Here is a 19,555-nt window from a genome sequence, read left to right on the forward strand (position 1 = left end):
ATGTTTATATTAGAGAGAGACAGACAGACAGAGTGTGAGTAGGTAGGGTCATAGAGAGAGACAGGGAGACACAGAATCCGAAGCAGGCTCCAGACTTTGAGCGGTCAGCACAGAGCCCAACACGGGGCTTGAACTCGTGAACTGAAAGATCATGACCTCTGAGCCAAAGTCGGACGCTTAACTGACTGGGCCACCCAGGTGCCCGATGACTTAAATATTTTATATTTTTTCCTTTCTTGTCTGTAATATTAGCTTCACTTTTATTATACAAATAGTACTTGCTCAGTATAAAAAACTAAAGTAGAATATAGAACATAGAGAAATAGGAGGAAAAAATTAAAAATTACCTGAGATCCCACCACCATTAAAAATTTGCTGATTTTCCTCAGTGGACTTCGTTATGTTCAGTTATATAATGTTATGTCACGGGATCATCATAAATTTTTAAAAAGTATGAAGCACATTTAAAAAATGTTTTGAGTGCTCAAAATGTATGGAATAATGTCCAAGTAATTGTTTCCCTCTCCAGTACTTCACTAATAACATGCCGTGTATTCTTCCATAGCTATGCTCAGCTAACCAAATAAAAACATGCACAAGCACACACATATACGGGGCTTTACAAAAACGAGATCGTGAAATATGTATTTGTCTGCTTTTCTCATTTAATAACAGCACAGAAGTCCCTCTACATCAGTTGGTATCGATTAACTGGTTTTCAAATCTGCCTAGTAATCTATGTTATGGACATTCAGTTTGTCGAATTCACTTATTAATAGAAACACACTTTGTTTCCAGATTTTCACCGTTACAGTGCTGCAGTAAATGCAGTATAAGACCATGAACACATTACATTATATCATCACACACTTTGCTTTGGGGCAGATTCCCAGAGGTGGGACTGATACGTTGAAAAGGCCCAACATGGGGCTAGATCTGACGAATGGTGAGATCATGGCCTGAGCTGCAAGCAAGAATCCCACACTTAACCTACTGAGTCACCCAAGCGCCCCTCTAATTAATTAAAAAAAAAAAAAATTAACATTTATTCATTAAAATTTTTTTAATACTTATTATTTTTGAGGGAGAGGCAGAGACAGAGAGCAAGCAGGAGGGGGACAGAGAAAGAGGAAGACACAGAATCAGAAGCAGGCTCCAGGCTCAGCTGCCAGCACAGAGCCCAACCGGGGACTCAAAACTCACCAACCAGATCATGACCTGAGCTGAAGTCAGAAGCGTAACCAATTGAGCCACCCAGGTGCCACCCCCCCCCCCATTAACTTTGAAGACTTCTTTCCATATAAGCTCTTTATCATGTGTGGCAAACATATTTTCCTGATGTATTACTGTCTGCTTTTATCATACAGTTTTCATTTCTTTGGTGGTCATCTTTTATTAGTCTGAGTTTCTTGTCTTCCTAAAAGTCTCTATCTCTACATGACTCTGATAGTGTCCTACATCGTGTTCCGTGCCTGTTTTATTGTCTAATTTAGCACTCTATACCATTTATTAGCTAAATTTTTCTTTACGGAATCTACCTACATATGGGGGAATCTATTCCCAGTCTCTTCCTGCTGCCCTCATCGGTCTTTCCTACAATATTACATCGTTTCATGATGGTGTCTTTTATATTGTTTGTACCGTCTGAAATGCAAGTTCCTTCTCGACCTCGTTGACAAGTTTCCCCACTATTTTCATAATTCTATGATTATAAGATGATGTAATCACCCCAACCCAATTGAGATTCGAATGGAAACGCAATGTGTATGTAAATTAATCTTGGAATTGACTTTATATTGTTGTCGCCTCAGATTATGTGTTCTTCTGTCGGCTCAGATATTGCTTTCAACCTTTCAAAAAGGCTATTTTATAGCTTATTTTCTTTCTTCTTTTCAGAAAACAGGAAGTCCCTTTTTACCTGCGGCTAGTCAACGGATCCTGTTTACGGGCGCGCGCCGGCCCCTCCCCCCGTCCCCCAGTTCCGGGTTACCATGGGAATCGAGAATTGACGTCACTTAGGGCTTCCGCGCCGGACCCCAGGGTCGACTATGAAGCGAAGGGCGGAGAGGAAGCTTTGTCCCACCTGCGCATGCGCGCTCCTTCTCCACTCCTCCCCCACCGTAAATCTCGTTCAGCCACGGCTTTACCGCCGCGACCTCTCGCTTAATCCCAGCGAAACTGCTCCCCGGGGGAGGGGAGTAGAAAAAGAATCGAACAAGCGATAGCCAATCCCATGAGACTACGACGCAACCAAGGATGATTGACTCAATCAGTTTCAACCAATGAGAAAGCCCTTGGCTCTTACGTCACAGAGCTTGCCCCACCCTATCCCCTCCCTTCTGGACCCTGAGCTCAGTTCGCGCAGTAACAAATGAAGTGCGCGCTGCGACACCTCCTAGCTCGCCAGGCTCGTCCGCCATTTCTTCGCCTGGCCTAACGGTCCGGTCAATCCCAGCGTGCATCGAGAAGGGCTAAGGCTCCGCCAATCGGAGGCCGCCGATTCCGAACCCCCCCCCCTTGCCTCGGCTCGGCCCAATCCAGGCCTCGGACCCGTCGCCCCCGGCCCGCCCCCGCGGCGCCCTCTCTCCTCCCTCTTTGTGCGTCTCGCGCCGCCGCCGCCCGCCGCGTGAGAGGACGGGTTCCGCGCGCTCCGCGGCAGCGCAGTCGGGTCCCCTCCCCCCGGAAGGTTCGCGAAGAAGCCGTCGCCGCCGCCGCCACCTAAAAGGAGCCACCGGTGCCGGTCCCCGGGGGCACCATGGCGACCGGAGCGAACGCCACGCCGCTGGGTAAGCTGGGCCCCCCCGGCCTCCCCCCCCTTTCCGGGCCCAAAGGGGGCTTCGAGCCGGGGCCACCGCCTGCTCCCGGGCCTGGGGCGGGGCTGCTGGTGCCCGGGGCGCCGCCGCCCCCGCCCGTGGGCTCGGTGGGGGCCCTGACCGGGGCCTTCCCCTTCGCGGCGCTGCCGCCGCCGCCACCGCCGCCGCCCCCGCCTCCCCAGCAGCCGCCGCCGCCGCCGCCCTCCCCAGGCTCCTCGTACCCGCCGCCGCAGCCTCCCCCTCCGCCGCCGCTCTACCAGCGCGTGTCGCCGCCGCAGCTGCCGCCACCCCAGCCGCCGCGTCAGGACCAGCAGCCGGGCCCGGCCGGCGGCGGAGGAGGTGAGTCGGGCCGAGAGAGCGCGAGAGGCGTCGCGCGGACGGGCCCGGCCGCCTGAGGGGCGCGCGGCGGCGGCGACGGCGGCTGCACGCGGCAGGGGCGCGCGCGCGCACGGGGAGGCCCCGGGCGGAGGCGCCACGGGGCGCGCGGCCCGGTTCTTGGGCCCCGAGTGCGCACGCGCGCTGGAGGGAGCGGGGAGGGCGAAGGGCTGCTGTGCGCAGGCGCAGTGTGGTAGCCGGGCTCCGCGGCCCGACTAAAATCTGGCGGGGCGGGGGGAGGGGGGGTGGTCTGTGTTGTGTTCTAGCCCCTGGTGTAGGAGAAGGGCGTGGAGTGAGTTGATTTGGTGGACGGGGTGGTGGGTGTGCATGTCAGGAAAGCGTGAAAGGGTCAACTGATGACGTGGAGCGCCTCCTTCCTGGTTGTAGACCGGCCCCCAAAAAGCAGAAAAGTAGCAAGGAGGCGGCTTTTTCTACAGCGAGGCAAGGTTTTCGTTACAGTGATAGAAAGTTTGGAACTCCTCAGGGTGCGGTTGAGGCCTATGCTCCTTTTGGAGGGAGAGAAGTTTTTCCTAGTCTCGGTTCATTTACTGTGGAGAAGTCTGATAATGCTTCCCCGTAGTGTTGGGGCTTTGCCCCTGGGCCTGCACCCCCTGGGAAGTAGAACTGACCTGTGTGTATTAAAAGTGTAGGGAGTTCCCGCCGTTGTATGGGAGGAGGAGGACTTGGTGGCTGTCGTATAGCTTGCTCTTTGTTGAATTTTTGATACGTCAGATACTGAGTGTCTAATTGGCCAGGAAGGTTGCTTATCTTGGCTAAACTGATGAAGAAAAAACTAATCTTGTTGAAAAGTTGGGCTTTTTCACTTAGTAAATCATTGGTTTCGCTGAGTTCTGGCCAATTTGGAAAGGTGACTGGTGGGGAGGGGGACGTGGGAAGAAACAGCGGTTTCTTCAATATTATTGTAGGAGCCTGATTATTCAGTATACTTTGGTTTCTGCGACATCCACAGTTGATGTAGGTCTGAAACTTTAGACGTAGAGATTTATTAGATTGTTTACGTACCTCACTGTTTCCCTGGACATACTATAAATGTGAAATGTTACCTTTTCGGACCCAGGTCCAGATACCCTTGTAGTGGCTACGTGTCTCTGATTTCCCGGGTTTGTTTTTATTTTTTGCCATTTATAAAATGTCGTAGGTCAAGTTCTCAGGCTCCCGGTCTGCGGAGGTTGTGTGCAGTGTCCTGATCTGCTTGTTTATAATTCGCTGGTTTATATTTGCATTTGATGGACCTTGTCTGCCTGTAGACTTCCCAAGTAAGAAGCGGAAGAGGAGCCGATGGAACCAAGATACGATGGAACAGAAGACGGTGATTCCAGGAATGCCTACGGTTATCCCCCCTGGACTTACTCGGGAACAAGAAAGAGCTTATATAGGTAAATACACGTTCTGCACCCAAATGCGTTTTCAGATTGTTACGGTTTATTCTGAGCGACATTTTGCGTGTTGTAAGTTTGAGACCTTAAAGTCTTGTTTTTTTAAGATGAGGTATCAGGTGTTCATTCTCGACTTTGACATAATCCATCAGTTTTTGCTGTGTTAAGTCCTGGGTTTGCAGCTCCTTGTTTTGGTCTGTCTGTAACAGCAGTGTTCTCCATGAGTGCCAGGAAGGTAGAGGGACCCACTTTAGGAGTGAGGGTAGCCCCCAGTCCAGCACCCCACCTGCCCTTTTCAGCTGCTGCTCGTTGCCAGTTGTGAGGTGAGTGTCTTCTGCCTCTCTGGACACGGCCCCAGTGGAGAACACTGCAGGTATTATAAACGAAGTACCTTTTTCACAGCATGGGTTTTCACCATAATTTCATATTCCTCCTCCCCTTCAAATGTGGTCTTTTACTTTTTTATAGGTACTTTCTGAAAAGAAAAAACCTTAATTTAATCAAAGACTGGCTCTGAAAGTGTTCACAGTGCACCCCTTTTTACCATTTTGTTGAATCTAACCTTTCCTTCAGCATCTTTTCTGGTTTGGTCTTTGGAGAGCTGTCTTAAAACGAGGGCTCTTTTACTATTCACTATCAAAGAACTCTGCTGGGAAAGGGATACTACTTGGATATGGAATGAGGTGATAGGATAAAAGATCTTAACTGATGGGAAATTTCAAGAATTAACAATGAGTGTCCACAATGTCGATGAAGTTAATCTTAAATTACCTTTTTTCAAATACAAGGTTTTTAATGCAAGTTTCACTTTTATTCACGTATCTGCAGCTGTCTCTGAAAAGTTCACTTGGAAATATTTCTTACCAGATACACATCCCCTTTGGGGTAAATTAGGGCAAAGGCTGCCTAGGCCCATGAGTCTGGAGCCTTCATAAGTAAAAGCTTCAAGGCTGGCATGTGTTACTCTTGAGGATCTGAATCTCGCTTTTTTTAACTGCCGAGAGTTTTGAGGTGTTGGAATTGTTTATCTTGTTTTCACGTACTAATATTTCTTCTTTCCCCACTGTTCCAATCTCCTGCCACCCACCCCTTCATCTCACGCTGGATCGTTCCGGGTCTTTACAACCTTGCGAGATGTTCCCCGTGGGATAATGTTCCCAAAGCACAAGCAGTCTTAGAAAACGGGGAAAAGCAAACTTCTCTGCAGTTCTCCAGTTCTCTTCGTGTGCAGGGACTTAGTGCTCTGGGCCCGAAGGGCTGTTTACAGCTGTGACCCAAGTGGATGGACTCAAAGCCGAGCGAGGCCAGTATAGATCTCAGCTCCAAGGAAGATCCCAAACTTTGGGTTTAATTTCCAGTTATTTCCTCAGGTCAGACCCCACATCCCTACCGTAGTTAGGAGGACTGCCTGCTCCCATGAAGGGGACTTTCACTTGAGTTCTTGAACTTAATGCTTGACCGTCAAGTCAGCACTTTCCTGGCATAGAGGAGCTTAGGGATCCACACATCTCGCTCATCTTGTCTCTCATAGTACACGCTGCCTTGTACGATGCCCCCAAGTATCATCTCTTGATATGAGTGTGGATTTTCACTTCTCTGGAGTTGGAGTGGATATACGGTATAGCCTTGGGGGAAGTATTTAAAATTAGAAGGATGTCTTGGGTTAGACCTGTATTAATCCTGTTTTTGGAGCCAACTCCACCTTAACCCAACCCGGTTAAGACTTGCCCTTACTAGAGATGCCTGCTCACAACTCTCAGCTGCTACAAAGGTAAGACACGGGTGACTCTTCAGCATGCTGAAGAAAGTGATCTTGCTCTGCAGTTCCATTGTCTTGAGAAATCAGCCGGGTAACGTTTCCCTGGAGTCATTGAACTTTTGTGAAACCCTCCTCTCTTTTTCACGTACAGCCTTATTTGTCAAGGTCTGAGGGCCACACACATTCTCCTTGACCCACACTTCTATTTTCTCCCCCCTGCCTTTTACACTCCTCATGAGGAGCGAGTCTGAAGACAGACTTGTTAACATCTCACGGTTACTGGTTTGTTAAGGTATACGAAGACTTGAACAAAAGCAACAGGTATTGGGAGATCCTTATTAGTACGGATCGGGTTGTACGGAAAGAGTATGTATAACGAACTGTTTATGAGGTATTGGATTGGTTATTAAATGTCTTACTTGTTTAAGGAATTTTGAATCTGGTATCAATGAAAATGATCTTTGCTCAACTGCTATTTTTCCTTGTCCCATGTTAATTGGATTTCATTTTGGGCTTTGCTTAATACTTAATGACAAAAAGTAAACTCTCAAGAGTCTCGCCCTCAAAGTAATTGGTTGGGAACAGGGTATTGGTGATAACACACATGCTTTGTTTTGGGTGCCATTCGTATAGCGAGCCTTGAGGGGGGAGGGAGAAGTGAACCACCGAGTAATTGCTTTGACGTTAGCCTTAGTGAACAGTCTATACCGCTAACCCCTCTTCCAACAAACTGTTTGCTTCCTTAAGTGATAACCATTTTGAAGTGAAAAATACCTATAGATGTAAATGGACTCCTGCCGATAGGCGGTTGGGGGTTTTTGCCTCAGAGTGTTCACTGATCAGTCGTCCCTTTCAAAGTCTCCGAGTTCTTCATGCTTGTTGTTGAGATTTGAGATGTTTTTTGGTAACATTGTCTTTTTTCCATCCTTTTTTTTTCTTTCCTAACCTGGTTTCTTCCAGTGCAACTGCAGATAGAAGACCTGACTCGTAAACTGCGCACAGGAGACCTGGGCATCCCCCCTAACCCTGAGGACAGGTTGGGAAACAGTTTTAACCAGCTGACAGTAACGCTTTTACCTTTTTCTCAATACGTTTTACTGGTGGCAACATATTGTGTCAGTGCAAAGAAATCATAGTAAGACGACTGCTAATACTCTGACTCTTGGGCCTAGGGTTTAATTAGCAATCCGTATGGTTAGTCATCAGTTAGAAAATTGGAATGAAACTTAATTACTAGCAGAGTAAAAAGTTAACGGGAAAATGGACAACTGGTTTCCAATTGGTAAGCATGTAGATTTTCACCTGATTTACCCACCCGTAGTAGGGACAGTGAGGTGGCCCGTTCACCAGCCTTTACAGTAACCGCTGTGGTGGAAAGCCGAGGGTATAGGGTTTTTCTCACAGGTACACGATGCAGGGATTAAGAATATTTTTGAGCATCACTGAGTTTGAGCAGACCAGAAACTCTTACCTGGTTAGCTCATTGCTGCAGTCCTCCTCATGGTTTTGAGATGGTTTTAAAATAGATGAGATTTCTAACCAGCTTCCTTCACTGCCAGTGAATTTTCAGCCTTGGCCATTGCCTGGGGGTATTGGGAGGGGCCAGAACATTTCTCACCTATCTGGGGAAGGCTAGCAACCAACCCTAAATCACCTTTATTTTTTATAAGAGTGTGGTTTTCAAACAGCTGTGGTCATGTCATCTCTGTTTATCATTTCTCTCACCTTTGAAAAGTCAAAAGTCTGAGGGAAATGAACTTTTTAACCAGGAATTTTACTGACTGGTTGAACTTCAAACCGCTAAAGTCTAATCGAAGGGCAGTATGCCTCCCTCTCCGTGAAGTTTCTCTTAGTGCAGGCAGCATAGTTGAAAGCACTTCCCTTTAAAAGTTAGTGTTTTCGGCTTTTATTACCCAATTAATGGCTTGTTAAATCAGGAAGATGATGTAATGGTTTTAGAAGCCACTCACTCAATGCATCTTTCTGCTGCCATTTGCCAGGGGACAAATTAATTTCTCCATGTGTTCTCTCATTTTACGTGATTGAATTTGTTATTTTTTATCTGTAGGTTTTGGTTGGAAGGTTGTGTTTTATATTTTTTGGTGTTGTTCCCCCCCCCCCAAGATTTGCATTGTAGGTTGTAGACCACAACTGTTGAGTGCTTTTTTTTTTTTCTTTTTTTTTTTTTTGGCCTTTTTCCCTTTAGTAATATGTCTAACAGGTTACCAGGCAGTTCCTCAAAAGGTTGAATTTTTAACAAACCTTTGCTTCCTGGAGAACTGGGATTAGAGTTTAGTTCATCTATGTGATGCCTATTCGAAGTGAAGAAGTTGGGCCAATCTAACCTCTAGAATATTAGCTATTGCCTTTCACATCCACAATTTGGGAAGAGGTTAAACTGTGGGGAGGCTTTTAAATGACCGATTTGGTACCGGTAAAACTTGTTTTGTTGATTAGCTAGAAATGCTTACATTCTAGACAGCTGTGGGGTGAGAATTAGAAATGTCAAGCATGTTAGAAATAAAACCAGAGCAGAGTTTTCTTCTCTCTCGTATTCAGTTTGAAAGAGGGCCTAATGCCTGACTGGTTTTGCTTTTGAGCCCAGGTTGGAGGGAATTGCATGAGTTTCTTACCTTAATAAGGTTATTTCTTAAGAAGGTGTATTCTCAATATCAAGCCACTTTCTGCTATTTTGATGTTGCTTAAGTTGCACAGTTAAAAATGTTTTTAAGATCTCTTATAAATGTGTAAGCTGATAGTCTAATGAGCTGGGGTATGTTTGCTTTTTTGTTCACTATCATTGGATTGTGTCAACAGTTTATATAAATGCTAGAAACGGAGGTGTCATTTAGTCGTCATTAGCCATGAACAAACCTGACCTTTTATTCCATCGTGTGTGTAATGTGGTATGACATGGTTCCCTTTAGGCTGAAGACAGTGGGAGCAGCCGAGTTCAGTCCTTGCTCTCCAACTAGGCAAGGTTCTCTCAACTAAACCAAGGGTATAGGAGTCTTGACTACTTTCAGGATGTTTTTTTAATAACCTGATCCACATGATCTCTTCCCTTCTTGCAGCTGCTACTAAATTTTCATTCAGAATATCAAGCTATGGTCCTTTTTGTAATCTCAACTCAGAATTCTAGGAGCGTAACTTCTCTTTTTTTATTACCGCAAAATCCAGCTGTGGTAAACTGACCATTTTATCGTTACTATTTTTTTACTTGTAGCAACAGCATTTTACTCCTTAAAAAAATGAGAGAGAGAAAATCTGCTTTCTGGACTTGTAAACTCTGGTGGAGAATCCTAGGTTTTCCCCTTGCCGTTTGCAGGTCCAGACCCTAGACAAGTACTTGACCAAATCTGCACTTGCAGCCTCTAGCAGAAGCTGCTTTAGCACTTTAACGTTTTTCTCTACCCAGACTCCCCAACCTCGAACAGCCAGAAAACAGGTTGGCTCCTGGGCCTTGGACACAGCCAGCCAGGCCATTGAAGGAAAAGCAGAGACGAAGCCTTGAACCATCTCTCTCCATTGTGGGGCCAAGTAGCTGCAGCAGCCTTGAGTCCCAGTCGCATTGGGTTAAAGAGCTCGTACTTACTTTGCGGTAGGGGTGCAGACACTCTTCCTGCTAGGGCGCGAGCTCTGCAAGAGTCCACATTTTACCTAAACTTGGGGTTTCCATGGTTCGTAGAGTTGTAATATTGTACAGCTTTTTTAAAAACGAAAGAAAAATCCATACTTGGCAAGAAGACTCCAGAAGATGATACTGTCCTTGCCATTTACAGTCCAAAGATTTCCCCCCAGAAGGACAGACTTTTTTCTTCTCAACAATTAGAAGCCAGACCGTTTTTTTTTCCTCTCTCACACACACCCCAGTCCCCCTATGCTAAGCCAGCTTTCATCTCCCCACTCCACACGATCTTGAATAGCACACGTTATGGTCGGTTCCTCCGAAGAGTGTTGTGTTAGGGTCTGAGAGGCAGAGGGGCTGGGGAAGACTAATTTTAGCCCGTGTGGGATGAGAAAAGTGAAGGCAGAGCCATAACGGGGCTCTGTTTCCCACAGGTCCCCTTCCCCTGAGCCCATCTACAATAGCGAGGGGAAGCGGCTTAACACCCGCGAGTTCCGCACCCGCAAAAAGCTCGAAGAGGAGCGGCACAACCTCATCACGGAGATGGTTGCCCTCAACCCTGATTTCAAGCCGCCTGCAGATTACAAGTAAGCAGGGGGGCTGGCCGGTCCGGGACAAGGACACGTGTGGGCCACGTGTGAGCTGGTGGTAGAACCGTTTTGGTACCCATGTCTCCTCTCTTGCCCAAATCACGTGTGATTAACACATGGTACCAAGCTCAGGTTTAGAAGAGCTGTGGAATGTCGGTGTCCTGTCTCAGAAACACGCAGAGTCCATGAGTCTTTTCTTTCTTAGACCTCCAGCAACACGGGTGAGCGATAAAGTAATGATTCCACAAGATGAGTATCCAGAAATCAACTTCGTGGGGCTGCTGATTGGGCCCAGGTGAGTAAGTGCTGTCCTATGGGACAGTGCGTCATTCCTGACACCCCGTGAGATGGATCGATCTTAGGCCCCATTGGGTACAATTGATAGCTTGCCTTCCTGTTTTGGGTGGGAGTTCACGCCTTTCTGTGAGAAAATCTCTTTAACTTCGGCCTCTTACTGCAGAGAAGTCTGATCTTGGGGATCGTTTGCCTTCACTTGGGGGTCACGGAGCTTTTGGTGGGAAAATCCAACTCCATGCTGTCACACTTTCTGCCAGTGTGATCAGCCCGCTCTGTCTCTTCTGGCATGTGAACTTGGCCTGGCGAATAGAAAAACTCCGTTCTTTCTGCCTCTGATAGAGGGAACACCTTGAAGAACATAGAGAAGGAATGTAACGCCAAGATTATGATTCGGGGAAAAGGGTCTGTCAAAGAAGGGAAGGTTGGGCGCAAAGATGGCCAGATGTTGCCTGGAGAAGATGAACCACTTCATGCCCTGGTTACCGCCAACACCATGGAGAATGTGAAGAAAGCTGTGGAACAGGTGAGGCAGCCAGAAAGGAATCCTATTGCTAGAAGTCATACAGTGGCCCCGGTGCTTACATGACTGACTCTTTCATCTCCGCTAGATAAGAAACATCCTGAAGCAGGGTATTGAGACCCCCGAGGACCAGAATGATCTACGGAAGATGCAGCTTCGGGAGTTGGCCCGTTTGAATGGGACCCTTCGAGAAGATGATAACAGGTGTGGCACAGTTTTGAAGGGAGGGAGAGTGCACTCGGACCTAAAGAACCTGTGGGAGTAGGGAGCTTGACCGTGGCTCTTGAGATGACTTTGTCTTTTTTTGTGTGTTTGTTTTTTCTTCCTTGACAGGATCTTAAGACCTTGGCAGAGCTCAGAGACCCGCAGCATTACCAATACCACAGTGTGTACCAAGTGTGGAGGGGCTGGCCATATTGCTTCCGATTGTAAATTCCAAAGGTGAGCGGCTGGAGTTGGAGCTTCTTTGTAGCCTGTGGTGTACGAAACTGTTTTTTTTTTTTTTAGCACGTTGTTGGTTGGTTCCTATTAACTTTTGGACCAGAGAGATGCTCCCTTTCTGTGAATGTGGTCTGTGATGGTGTGATGTTAAAGCCCAGGATGATGAGGAGCAGCTTGTGCAGAATACCTGTATTTTGTGGCTCGTCTTGAGTTCAGGAACACTGGAAATTTCCATTTTGGATATACTGTGCCTCAGTGTTAACTACCTTTTGCTGCTAAGCAGTCTGGATTCTTGACCGGTTTTGAACCAGCCCTTGATGGCAACAGTTTTCTCCTTTTTTTACTTTGGAAAACCTGGCAGGTGCTCTCATCTTGCATATATTTTCCTTTCCTCAAACTGGGAATGTAGGATCTGATGCAAGTTTGTTTTTTGGAAGAGCCTGTGCTTTCCTGGCTCCTGTGGCTGGCGTGGTCGTATGATCTCCGTCTTCACTGTTGTGGCAGAGATCCACGTGGTAATCTCAGATGCAGAGCTGGGCACAGAACTGAAAATTGGATGAGACTATTTTGAGGAAGGATCGTTGGATTCCTCAAAACTCTTGTCAATTTCTCAGAACGTAAAACTTTTTTTTAATAACGAAGGCGTTTTTTTTTCTCTTCTCTCTCTCCATTCCCTATCCCACCTTCAGGCCTGGTGACCCCCAGTCAGCTCAGGATAAAGCACGGATGGATAAAGAGTATTTGTCCCTCATGGCTGAACTGGGCGAAGCCCCTGTGCCAGCATCCGTGGGCTCCACCTCTGGGCCTGCCACCACGCCCCTGGCCAGTGCGCCTCGGCCTGCTGCTCCTGCCAACAACCCACCTCCCCCGGTGAGTTTCAGGGGCTGGTTTTTGTGGCCCGGTCCCCCGTTCTCTTCCTCAGAGACGGGGGCGCTGTGGCCAGGTGCTCTGGGTAGAGCAGGTTGGCGGACGTGGCTGGCAACATTGTTCTTCCGGATGTCAGGATGTTTGGGGATCTCTCGCTTTGGGAAGATCCCGTCTTCGGGTTCTGGACCTCTTGACAGAGCCGAAAGAACAGTGTTGCCACCAGGGGGAGCAGGCAGGGACGTTGGCGGGAAATGCTCTCACGTAGTCTCTCATGTCCACCACCCAGAGCCGCCCACCCTGGATGAATTCGGGCCCTTCAGAGAGTCGGCCCTACCACGGCATGCACGGAGGTGGTCCTGGTGGGCCCGGAGGTGGCCCCCACAGCTTCCCACACCCGTTACCCAGCCTGACAGGTGGGCACGGTGGACATCCCATGCAGCACAACCCTAACGGACCCCCACCCCCTTGGATGCAGCCGCCACCACCACCGATGAACCAGGGCCCCCACCCACCTGGGCATCATGGCCCTCCTCCAATGGGTAAGTAAGTGTCAGACCAGAAACCTTGGGGCTTTGGGATAAGCAAGGGTTACATCAGGTTGCTGCGAACCGGAAGCAGCCCTCGGAGTGGCTGGGTGTCGCACCAGGTCTCCTGCCAAGGCTCGGGCTCCAGAAGGAGCAGGACTTTGTTCTGGTTTAGGAAGTGTTTTCTGTGTGGGGTAGACAGAGGCCTTCCTCTTCAAGGCAACAGTCCTAGAACTGTTCTTAGAACGGTAGCGGTTGCAGGCTGTGTGACCGACCGAGCTGTCGGTGGGGGCGTCTTCTCTGGCTGGTTCCAATGTCCTGCTAAGTCCCTGCTCTTTCCTTCCATCAAGATCAGTACCTGGGAAGTACGCCTGTGGGCTCTGGGGTCTATCGCCTGCATCAAGGAAAAGGTAACACAGCCTGTCCCCTGCTCCCTTTGGGGTGTGCCCTGGGCGCGAGTGGGGTCTCCGGTCTCTCCTCCCCTGAGGCCTCACCCCTGCCTCCACCTGCCTGCAGGTATGATGCCGCCGCCGCCTATGGGCATGATGCCGCCGCCGCCGCCGCCTCCCAGTGGGCAGCCCCCGCCCCCTCCCTCTGGCCCTCTTCCCCCATGGCAGCAGCAGCAGCAGCAGCCTCCGCCACCCCCTCCGCCCAGCAGCAGTATGGCTTCCAGTACCCCCTTGCCATGGCAGCAAAGTGAGTGGAATATTTTGGGCTTGTGGGGGTGGGTGGGATGGGGAGGTGGGGCTGAGAGGGACAAGAGAACCTCGCAGCTCACGCGGGCAGGCGGACACCCTGGGAGGAGACTCTGGTCTCTGCTGGGGGTGTAAACAGAAAGGGCCTCCTGGCCCTCCTGGGGATCTTGGGGAAGAGAGCTGATGTTTGGCGTGGTTGTGTCTGGGGAGAGGTCTTGGGGGACCTGGAGGGAACCTGCCATCGTAGGTAGGGTGCCGGAAATCCAGGCTCTCGGTGGGCTGCGTGAGCTGCCAGCCGCTGGCTGGCCCGAGCCTGTGCGGAGGGCCAGGGTGGAGAGGGTGCTTGCATGCTGTGGAGAGGGATGTGATTGGGGCCTGAGAGACTGCAGGGATGGGACCGGGCTGTGGGGAGAGTAGCTGTGGCCTTGAGGTTGAATGTGCCGTTCGGTGGTGGCGGCGGATGGGCGGAGGGACGTCAGAGCCGGTTCTTGTGTCTGGTACCTTTCCCTCAGCCCTTCCACGGGCATTGGTGACAAAGGGCTTACTCTGTTAAGCCCAGAGACCTCGAGGCTGACCCCAGGGTAGTCCTGCCCACCCCTCCACTCCCCATCACCAGGACCGCCCCGCCCGCCCGCCCCCCACCACCGTACCGCATGCCAAGCAAGGAGCAGGCGCCCCTCGCCCCCCCATCCCAAGGCAGCAGCCGCAGAGAGCCGCGGTGTGCCCCCGCGCGTGTGACCTTGGGCTTCTTTACCACCCCAGATACGACGACTACCACCACGAGCGCTGGCACAGGGTCCATCCCGCCATGGCAACAGCAGCAGGCGGCTGCCGCAGCTTCTCCAGGAGCCCCTCAGATGCAAGGCAACCCCACTATGGTGCCCCTGCCCCCCGGGGTCCAGCCGCCTCTGCCGCCCGGGGCCCCTCCCCCTCCGCCGCCTCCGCCGCCTGGTTCCGCCGGCATGATGTATGCCCCGCCCCCTCCTCCTCCGCCTCCCATGGACCCTTCTAACTTTGTCACCATGATGGGCATGGGGGTGGCGGGCATGCCGCCCTTCGGGATGCCTCCAGCTCCCCCACCGCCTCCACCACAGAACTAGACTCGGTTTTTTAAGAAAATATATATTATATAGAGAGAGAATTGGTCTCGTTTAAACACACGCCGAACCTCACCATATGGAGCCAGACATTGGGATGCACGCATGTGATTGGTGTGCACGCATGTGTGTGTGTGCACGCACCGGGCTGGGCCAAGCGACTGAGGACTCGCTTGGGAACGGGCAGGTGGTAGTAGGGGCGCCAGCTTGGGCTCTCCTGGCGCCCCGTAGCATCGAGTGTCTTCTTTGTCTTCTTTCTCTCCTCACCCAACTCCCTTTGCCTCTCCCCAAACCGGGCCGCCAGGATCCCTCCCCGCGGCGGCGATGGCCCGAGCCATGAGAGTGAGGACTTTCCGCGCCCATTGGTGACCCTTCCAGGCAGACAGCCTCAGCAGCGCCCCTGGTGGACAGGATGGTTCGGCAAAGCAGCCTGAGTTATTTTTGTGGACGGAATCGGAACACGCTGGCTCCATATCGTGAAATTTTTATTAATTTTTTTCTTTTTCCTTTGTTATTTCCTGATCTCTTCCTTTCTTCAGACTCCGTCCAAGGAGATGCTCTTCCCCGATCTTCTGCTGCAATTAGATTCCTTTCCTTTTTCTCCGTTCCTTGTTCTTCTCTTCCTAAGGAGAGGAGGGAGCAAATGGTTTTAGGCACAAGCTTTAGCCATTGATGTCAGGCTAGTTGCGGGGGTGGGGCGGGAGGGGGGGGGTTCTTTGGTTCTAAAATTTTCAAGGTTGCCATGACCACCCCAGAGACTTTTTTTTTTTGTTCTTTCTGTAGTGTGAGATTTTTGTCTTTGCCACCTTTGTAGAGAAGTGGGTTCATTTCCAGGTTCTGGGTCGACACCTATCCCGGCACCCCTGCCAGCGTTAGGTGGGGCCACCCAAGCCACGTTGGGCTCGTCTGCCACCCTGGAGAGTCCTTTCCATGCTCCCTGAGCATCTAAGCTGCCTCAGATTCCATTTGTTCCTCTCCTTCCTGGAAGGTTTCCTTTTAAATTTTATTTTAATCCCAAACGTCTGAATGTTTTTGCAGTGTCTAAGGGTTTGAGCCCCTCGTTTTTCGTTCTACTTCCTTTTTCCTCCCCTTCCCTCTTCATGGAGTGATTATGTTGACAATAATGTATAATGCGCGTTCTCTTCACTGGTTTATCTGCAGAAATTTCTCTGGGCTTTTTTTTCGGTGTATGATTCAACACTGCGTTAAAGGGGGGTGTTCCATTGAATAAAAGAGCAGTGTGGTTTTCTGGGTCTGTTTCTTCATTTTCTCTTCTTAGATCCCCTCCACCAGCACCAGAGTTACTTTTTTTACCTCCATTCAGCACCTGGCCCCAGCCGCCCCGGTCTCTTCTGGGGGACTGCTGGGACACTAATTAAGGAGCCTCCCACCTGTGTCCCCCTGTGTGGCTTTGCCGGTGGGAGCTTGAGTGTGTGGGTGGTCCCGCCATCTCTCCCTGGTTTATTAGCTGAGACTCGGGTTCTTCGCACCCCCCTCCTCGCCCCCATCACCCCTCATTCCCCTGGTCCCTGTTCTTTTGAAAGCGTTTCCCTGGGGCTTGGACACCCCCCCCCCCCAACACACACACACGCGCGCGCACACACACACACACACACACACACACACACACCCCATGAGCTCTGGTTGCGACTTCTGCCTGGAAGCCGCCACCTGACCAAGGCCCTGGGCCTAGGGAGGCATCAGCACTAAAGGTCAAGCCAACTAATCCTGCCTGTGAGGCACAGAGCAGCTAAAATTAAAACCGCCAAGTGGCTTTTTCTTTCTCTGCCGGTGACTTGCTTGCAGCCTGCCGGCGCTGCAGGCTTTGGGGGTTGGTGGGGGCGAGAAAAAGTGCCCCATCTGCACTCTTCGTAAGCACTTCTTCGCAGGGGTCTCGGGCCGTTTTGTTCTTTCACGGGCGGGGCAGTGGACGGTGCCTGTTGTGGCCGCAGAAAAAAAACCCACGTCAGGGCTGCACGAGGCAGCCAGGTCCTCGCCCGACCGCTGCCGCCGCGGTGCCGCACCGCCCCTGGGGAGCCTGCGTGGAGCCTGCCTTTCCTGGCAGCCTCTCCTTCCTTTGGAGGAGGTTAAGGGACAGCACGCCCCTGCTGCCCCAGCACCTGGCCGGTGGGGGCAGCTCCCTCCTGGGCTGCTTTCCACCTTCAGGTTGGGCCCGCCCGGTGCCTTCTGTGTGGAGCACGGCCCGGTTTTGTGGGCCCCGTCCAGGGCGTCTGTATCTCTGCCGTAGGCCTGCGGGGTTCAGGAAACCCTCAGGAGGGAGGCGAGTTCAGTGGGTTTCCCTAACCAGGCCCTGAGACTACAGGTGACTAAACGAAGAGAACAAGCTCTTTTCTCTTTGTCCTTAACTGGGGGAATGGGGGCAGGGCCTGGGGCCTAGCAACCCTCTTTGACCTTGGCTTCACCTCATTGCTTCCCCCACAAGCTCGGTTTCCCTGGTGGGCTCATTGGGCGGTTAATTAGCTCTTTGAAGCTCTGGAAGAGGCAAAGTGGCGCTATGTGGGTTTTAGAAATAAAATCAATAAATGACTTAACCACAGCCCAGCTATCTCCTCCGTCTCTCTCCCCTGGGGCCAGCTCCATTCCTGTGCTAGCTCCCTCCCTGCTCCCCGCCGTCAGCTTTTGTTGAGGTTTTGGGGAGTAACAAAGTGGCTAGCTAAGGCACGTCTCTGGGCCTTTCTCCAAGGAGCTCCAGGCCCTGAAATGAGAGAGAGGCTTGGCCTTCAGAAGTGTAGGGAGCTACCTGCCTCTGAGGCAAGAGTGGGGACAGAGGAGAAATGCTTTCCCACCCGCCTCAGGACCTGAAAGAGTGCAGGAAAAGCCCTTTGCTCAAGCCCGTCTGTCCTGTCACTTCGGCACTGGCTCCCTGCCCCCTCAGCCTGGTTGGTGAAAGGAACACCGGTTGGGAAAGGTCAGTGTTCGGGCTCTGGAGAAACCCAAGATTGGTCCGGAGAAGGAGGCAGGATTTCTGGTTAGAAACCTAGTCAGATATAAACAACCTTGAGTTACTCGGGTTGGTCAAGTGCTTCCAGGGTTCAAGATTGATCTGCACACGCAGCACTGGATGGGGAATGAGGGATTGGAGAGGACATGGGGAGGCAAGTAGGTCAGCCTGAGCCTTCAAGGTTTCATCATGTTGGGCTGGGGCTTGCAAAATAAAAGGGGGGTTCCCTGGGGTGGCGTCACTCCAGTGGGGGCCACTGGAGACCCACAAGGGGGTAGTCAGAGAGGTCAAAAGTAATTCTGGGCACCTGGCTGGTTTAGTCCATAGAGTGTGAGACTTTTGATCTCAAGGTCGTGAGTTCAAGCCCATTGTGGGTGCGGAGCCTACTTTAGAATAAAACAAAGATTTAAAAAAAAAGGCGATTTCTCCTGGGGCGCCATCCTGACTCAGTTGGTAGAGTATGTGACCCTTAGTCTCAGGGTCGTGAGTTCAAGCCCCACATTGGGCACGGAGCCTACTTTTAAAAAGTAATTTCTGTTTCCTAGTAGAAATGGGACAAATCCCTGTTGAGCCAGTGCCTTGAGCACAGAAGGGCCAGCAAGGCACTGGTACACCAGGAGGGGCGTCAGAGCCAGCCAGCCAGAAGAGGCTTGGATTGATTCATCTGGGGAGCGGATGAGAATTTGGGAATGGTTGGGAGCAGGTCCCTAGCGGCAGGAAAATGAACTTGTAGGCCATTAGAGGTCAGGGCAGAGGTTTGTGTGGGCAGGGTCCCGTCACAACTTGGGTGCGAGGTGACTGCACAGGGAACGTGGGGCTTTGTCCAGGACTATTGTGCACCAAGGAGCTTCCTGAGCTCTACTCAGAGCAGCCAGCCTTTGGCGAGTGAGTCCAGCCCCCGCGGCCCAAGATGCTGGCCAAGCCCGGAGACCCGACCCACCCACCTGGAGACAAGGGTTTGGAGGGTGGGTGACCCCCGCAGAGGCACAGCCCCGTGGGTGGGGCTGCAGATGGGAGCATTTAAGGAAATTTTCTGTATTCCCACCATGCCCGTGTAGGCACATTTCGGTATTTTCCTGATCTTTTTTCTCACTATGAAGCATGGCGGCCTGGGGAGATCAACCCAGTAATGCTGTTGGGGGGCAGACGAGAACAGCGCTTGGGAGTTGGAAGACTTGGAGTGTAGACCCCACACCACGCTCGTGATTCCAGGGCTGGGCCTGCTGTGGCTCAGGATGTCCTCGGAAACAACTCGACCTTCCCCCAAGCCAGGCTCTCAGTAACGTCCTGCGGCCGTCCGGGCCTCTGACCTGCTTCCCTGGCCCTCAGACCAGAACACCCAGTTCTTGCTCTCCACCAGCCCGCTGCCCGGAGGCCCAGGCATCCTTTGAAATTGCACAAAGCCTTGGGCTCCTTTTGCTCAAAGAACAAAGCAGGATCCAAAAGGCGGCCTCCATAAGAGTAGGAGGCAGCAGCAGGCGGAGGCAGGAATTTATATTCTTATTTGAGAGTATAAATTGGATGAAGGAATTCAAGGCTCAGAATAGTAAAGCGACCAGCCTCGGGTCACACAGCAAATCAATGCCGGGG

General features: G+C 51.0%; 1 protein-coding gene across 12 annotated transcripts; it reads left to right on the forward strand.

Moving 5' to 3' along the window:
• Positions 1-2,350: 2,350 nt before the first annotated feature.
• SF1 (splicing factor 1) lies at positions 2,351-16,252 on the forward strand. Of its 12 annotated transcripts, none has more exons than XM_053202973.1 (14): positions 2,351-3,152; positions 4,457-4,585; positions 7,305-7,380; positions 10,407-10,559; positions 10,768-10,857; positions 11,199-11,382; positions 11,468-11,583; positions 11,713-11,820; positions 12,510-12,690; positions 12,953-13,226; positions 13,562-13,621; positions 13,728-13,907; positions 14,669-14,873; positions 15,308-16,252. In XM_053202973.1, the coding sequence occupies exons 1-14, from the start codon at positions 2,756-2,758 to the stop codon at positions 15,435-15,437; spliced, it is 2,283 nt and encodes a 760-aa protein (XP_053058948.1). In that variant the 5' UTR covers positions 2,351-2,755; the 3' UTR covers positions 15,438-16,252. The 12 variants fall into 12 exon arrangements, with proteins under 12 accessions (XP_053058948.1, XP_053058947.1, XP_026901147.1 ...); XM_027045348.2 differs by having other exon boundaries at positions 2,353-2,786; XM_053202972.1 differs by having other exon boundaries at positions 14,669-16,252.
• The last annotated feature ends 3,303 nt before the right edge of the window (positions 16,253-19,555 follow it).

Source organism: Acinonyx jubatus, chromosome D1 (assembly GCF_027475565.1).
Source record: "Acinonyx jubatus isolate Ajub_Pintada_27869175 chromosome D1, VMU_Ajub_asm_v1.0, whole genome shotgun sequence".
NCBI lineage: Eukaryota > Metazoa > Chordata > Mammalia > Carnivora > Felidae > Acinonyx > Acinonyx jubatus.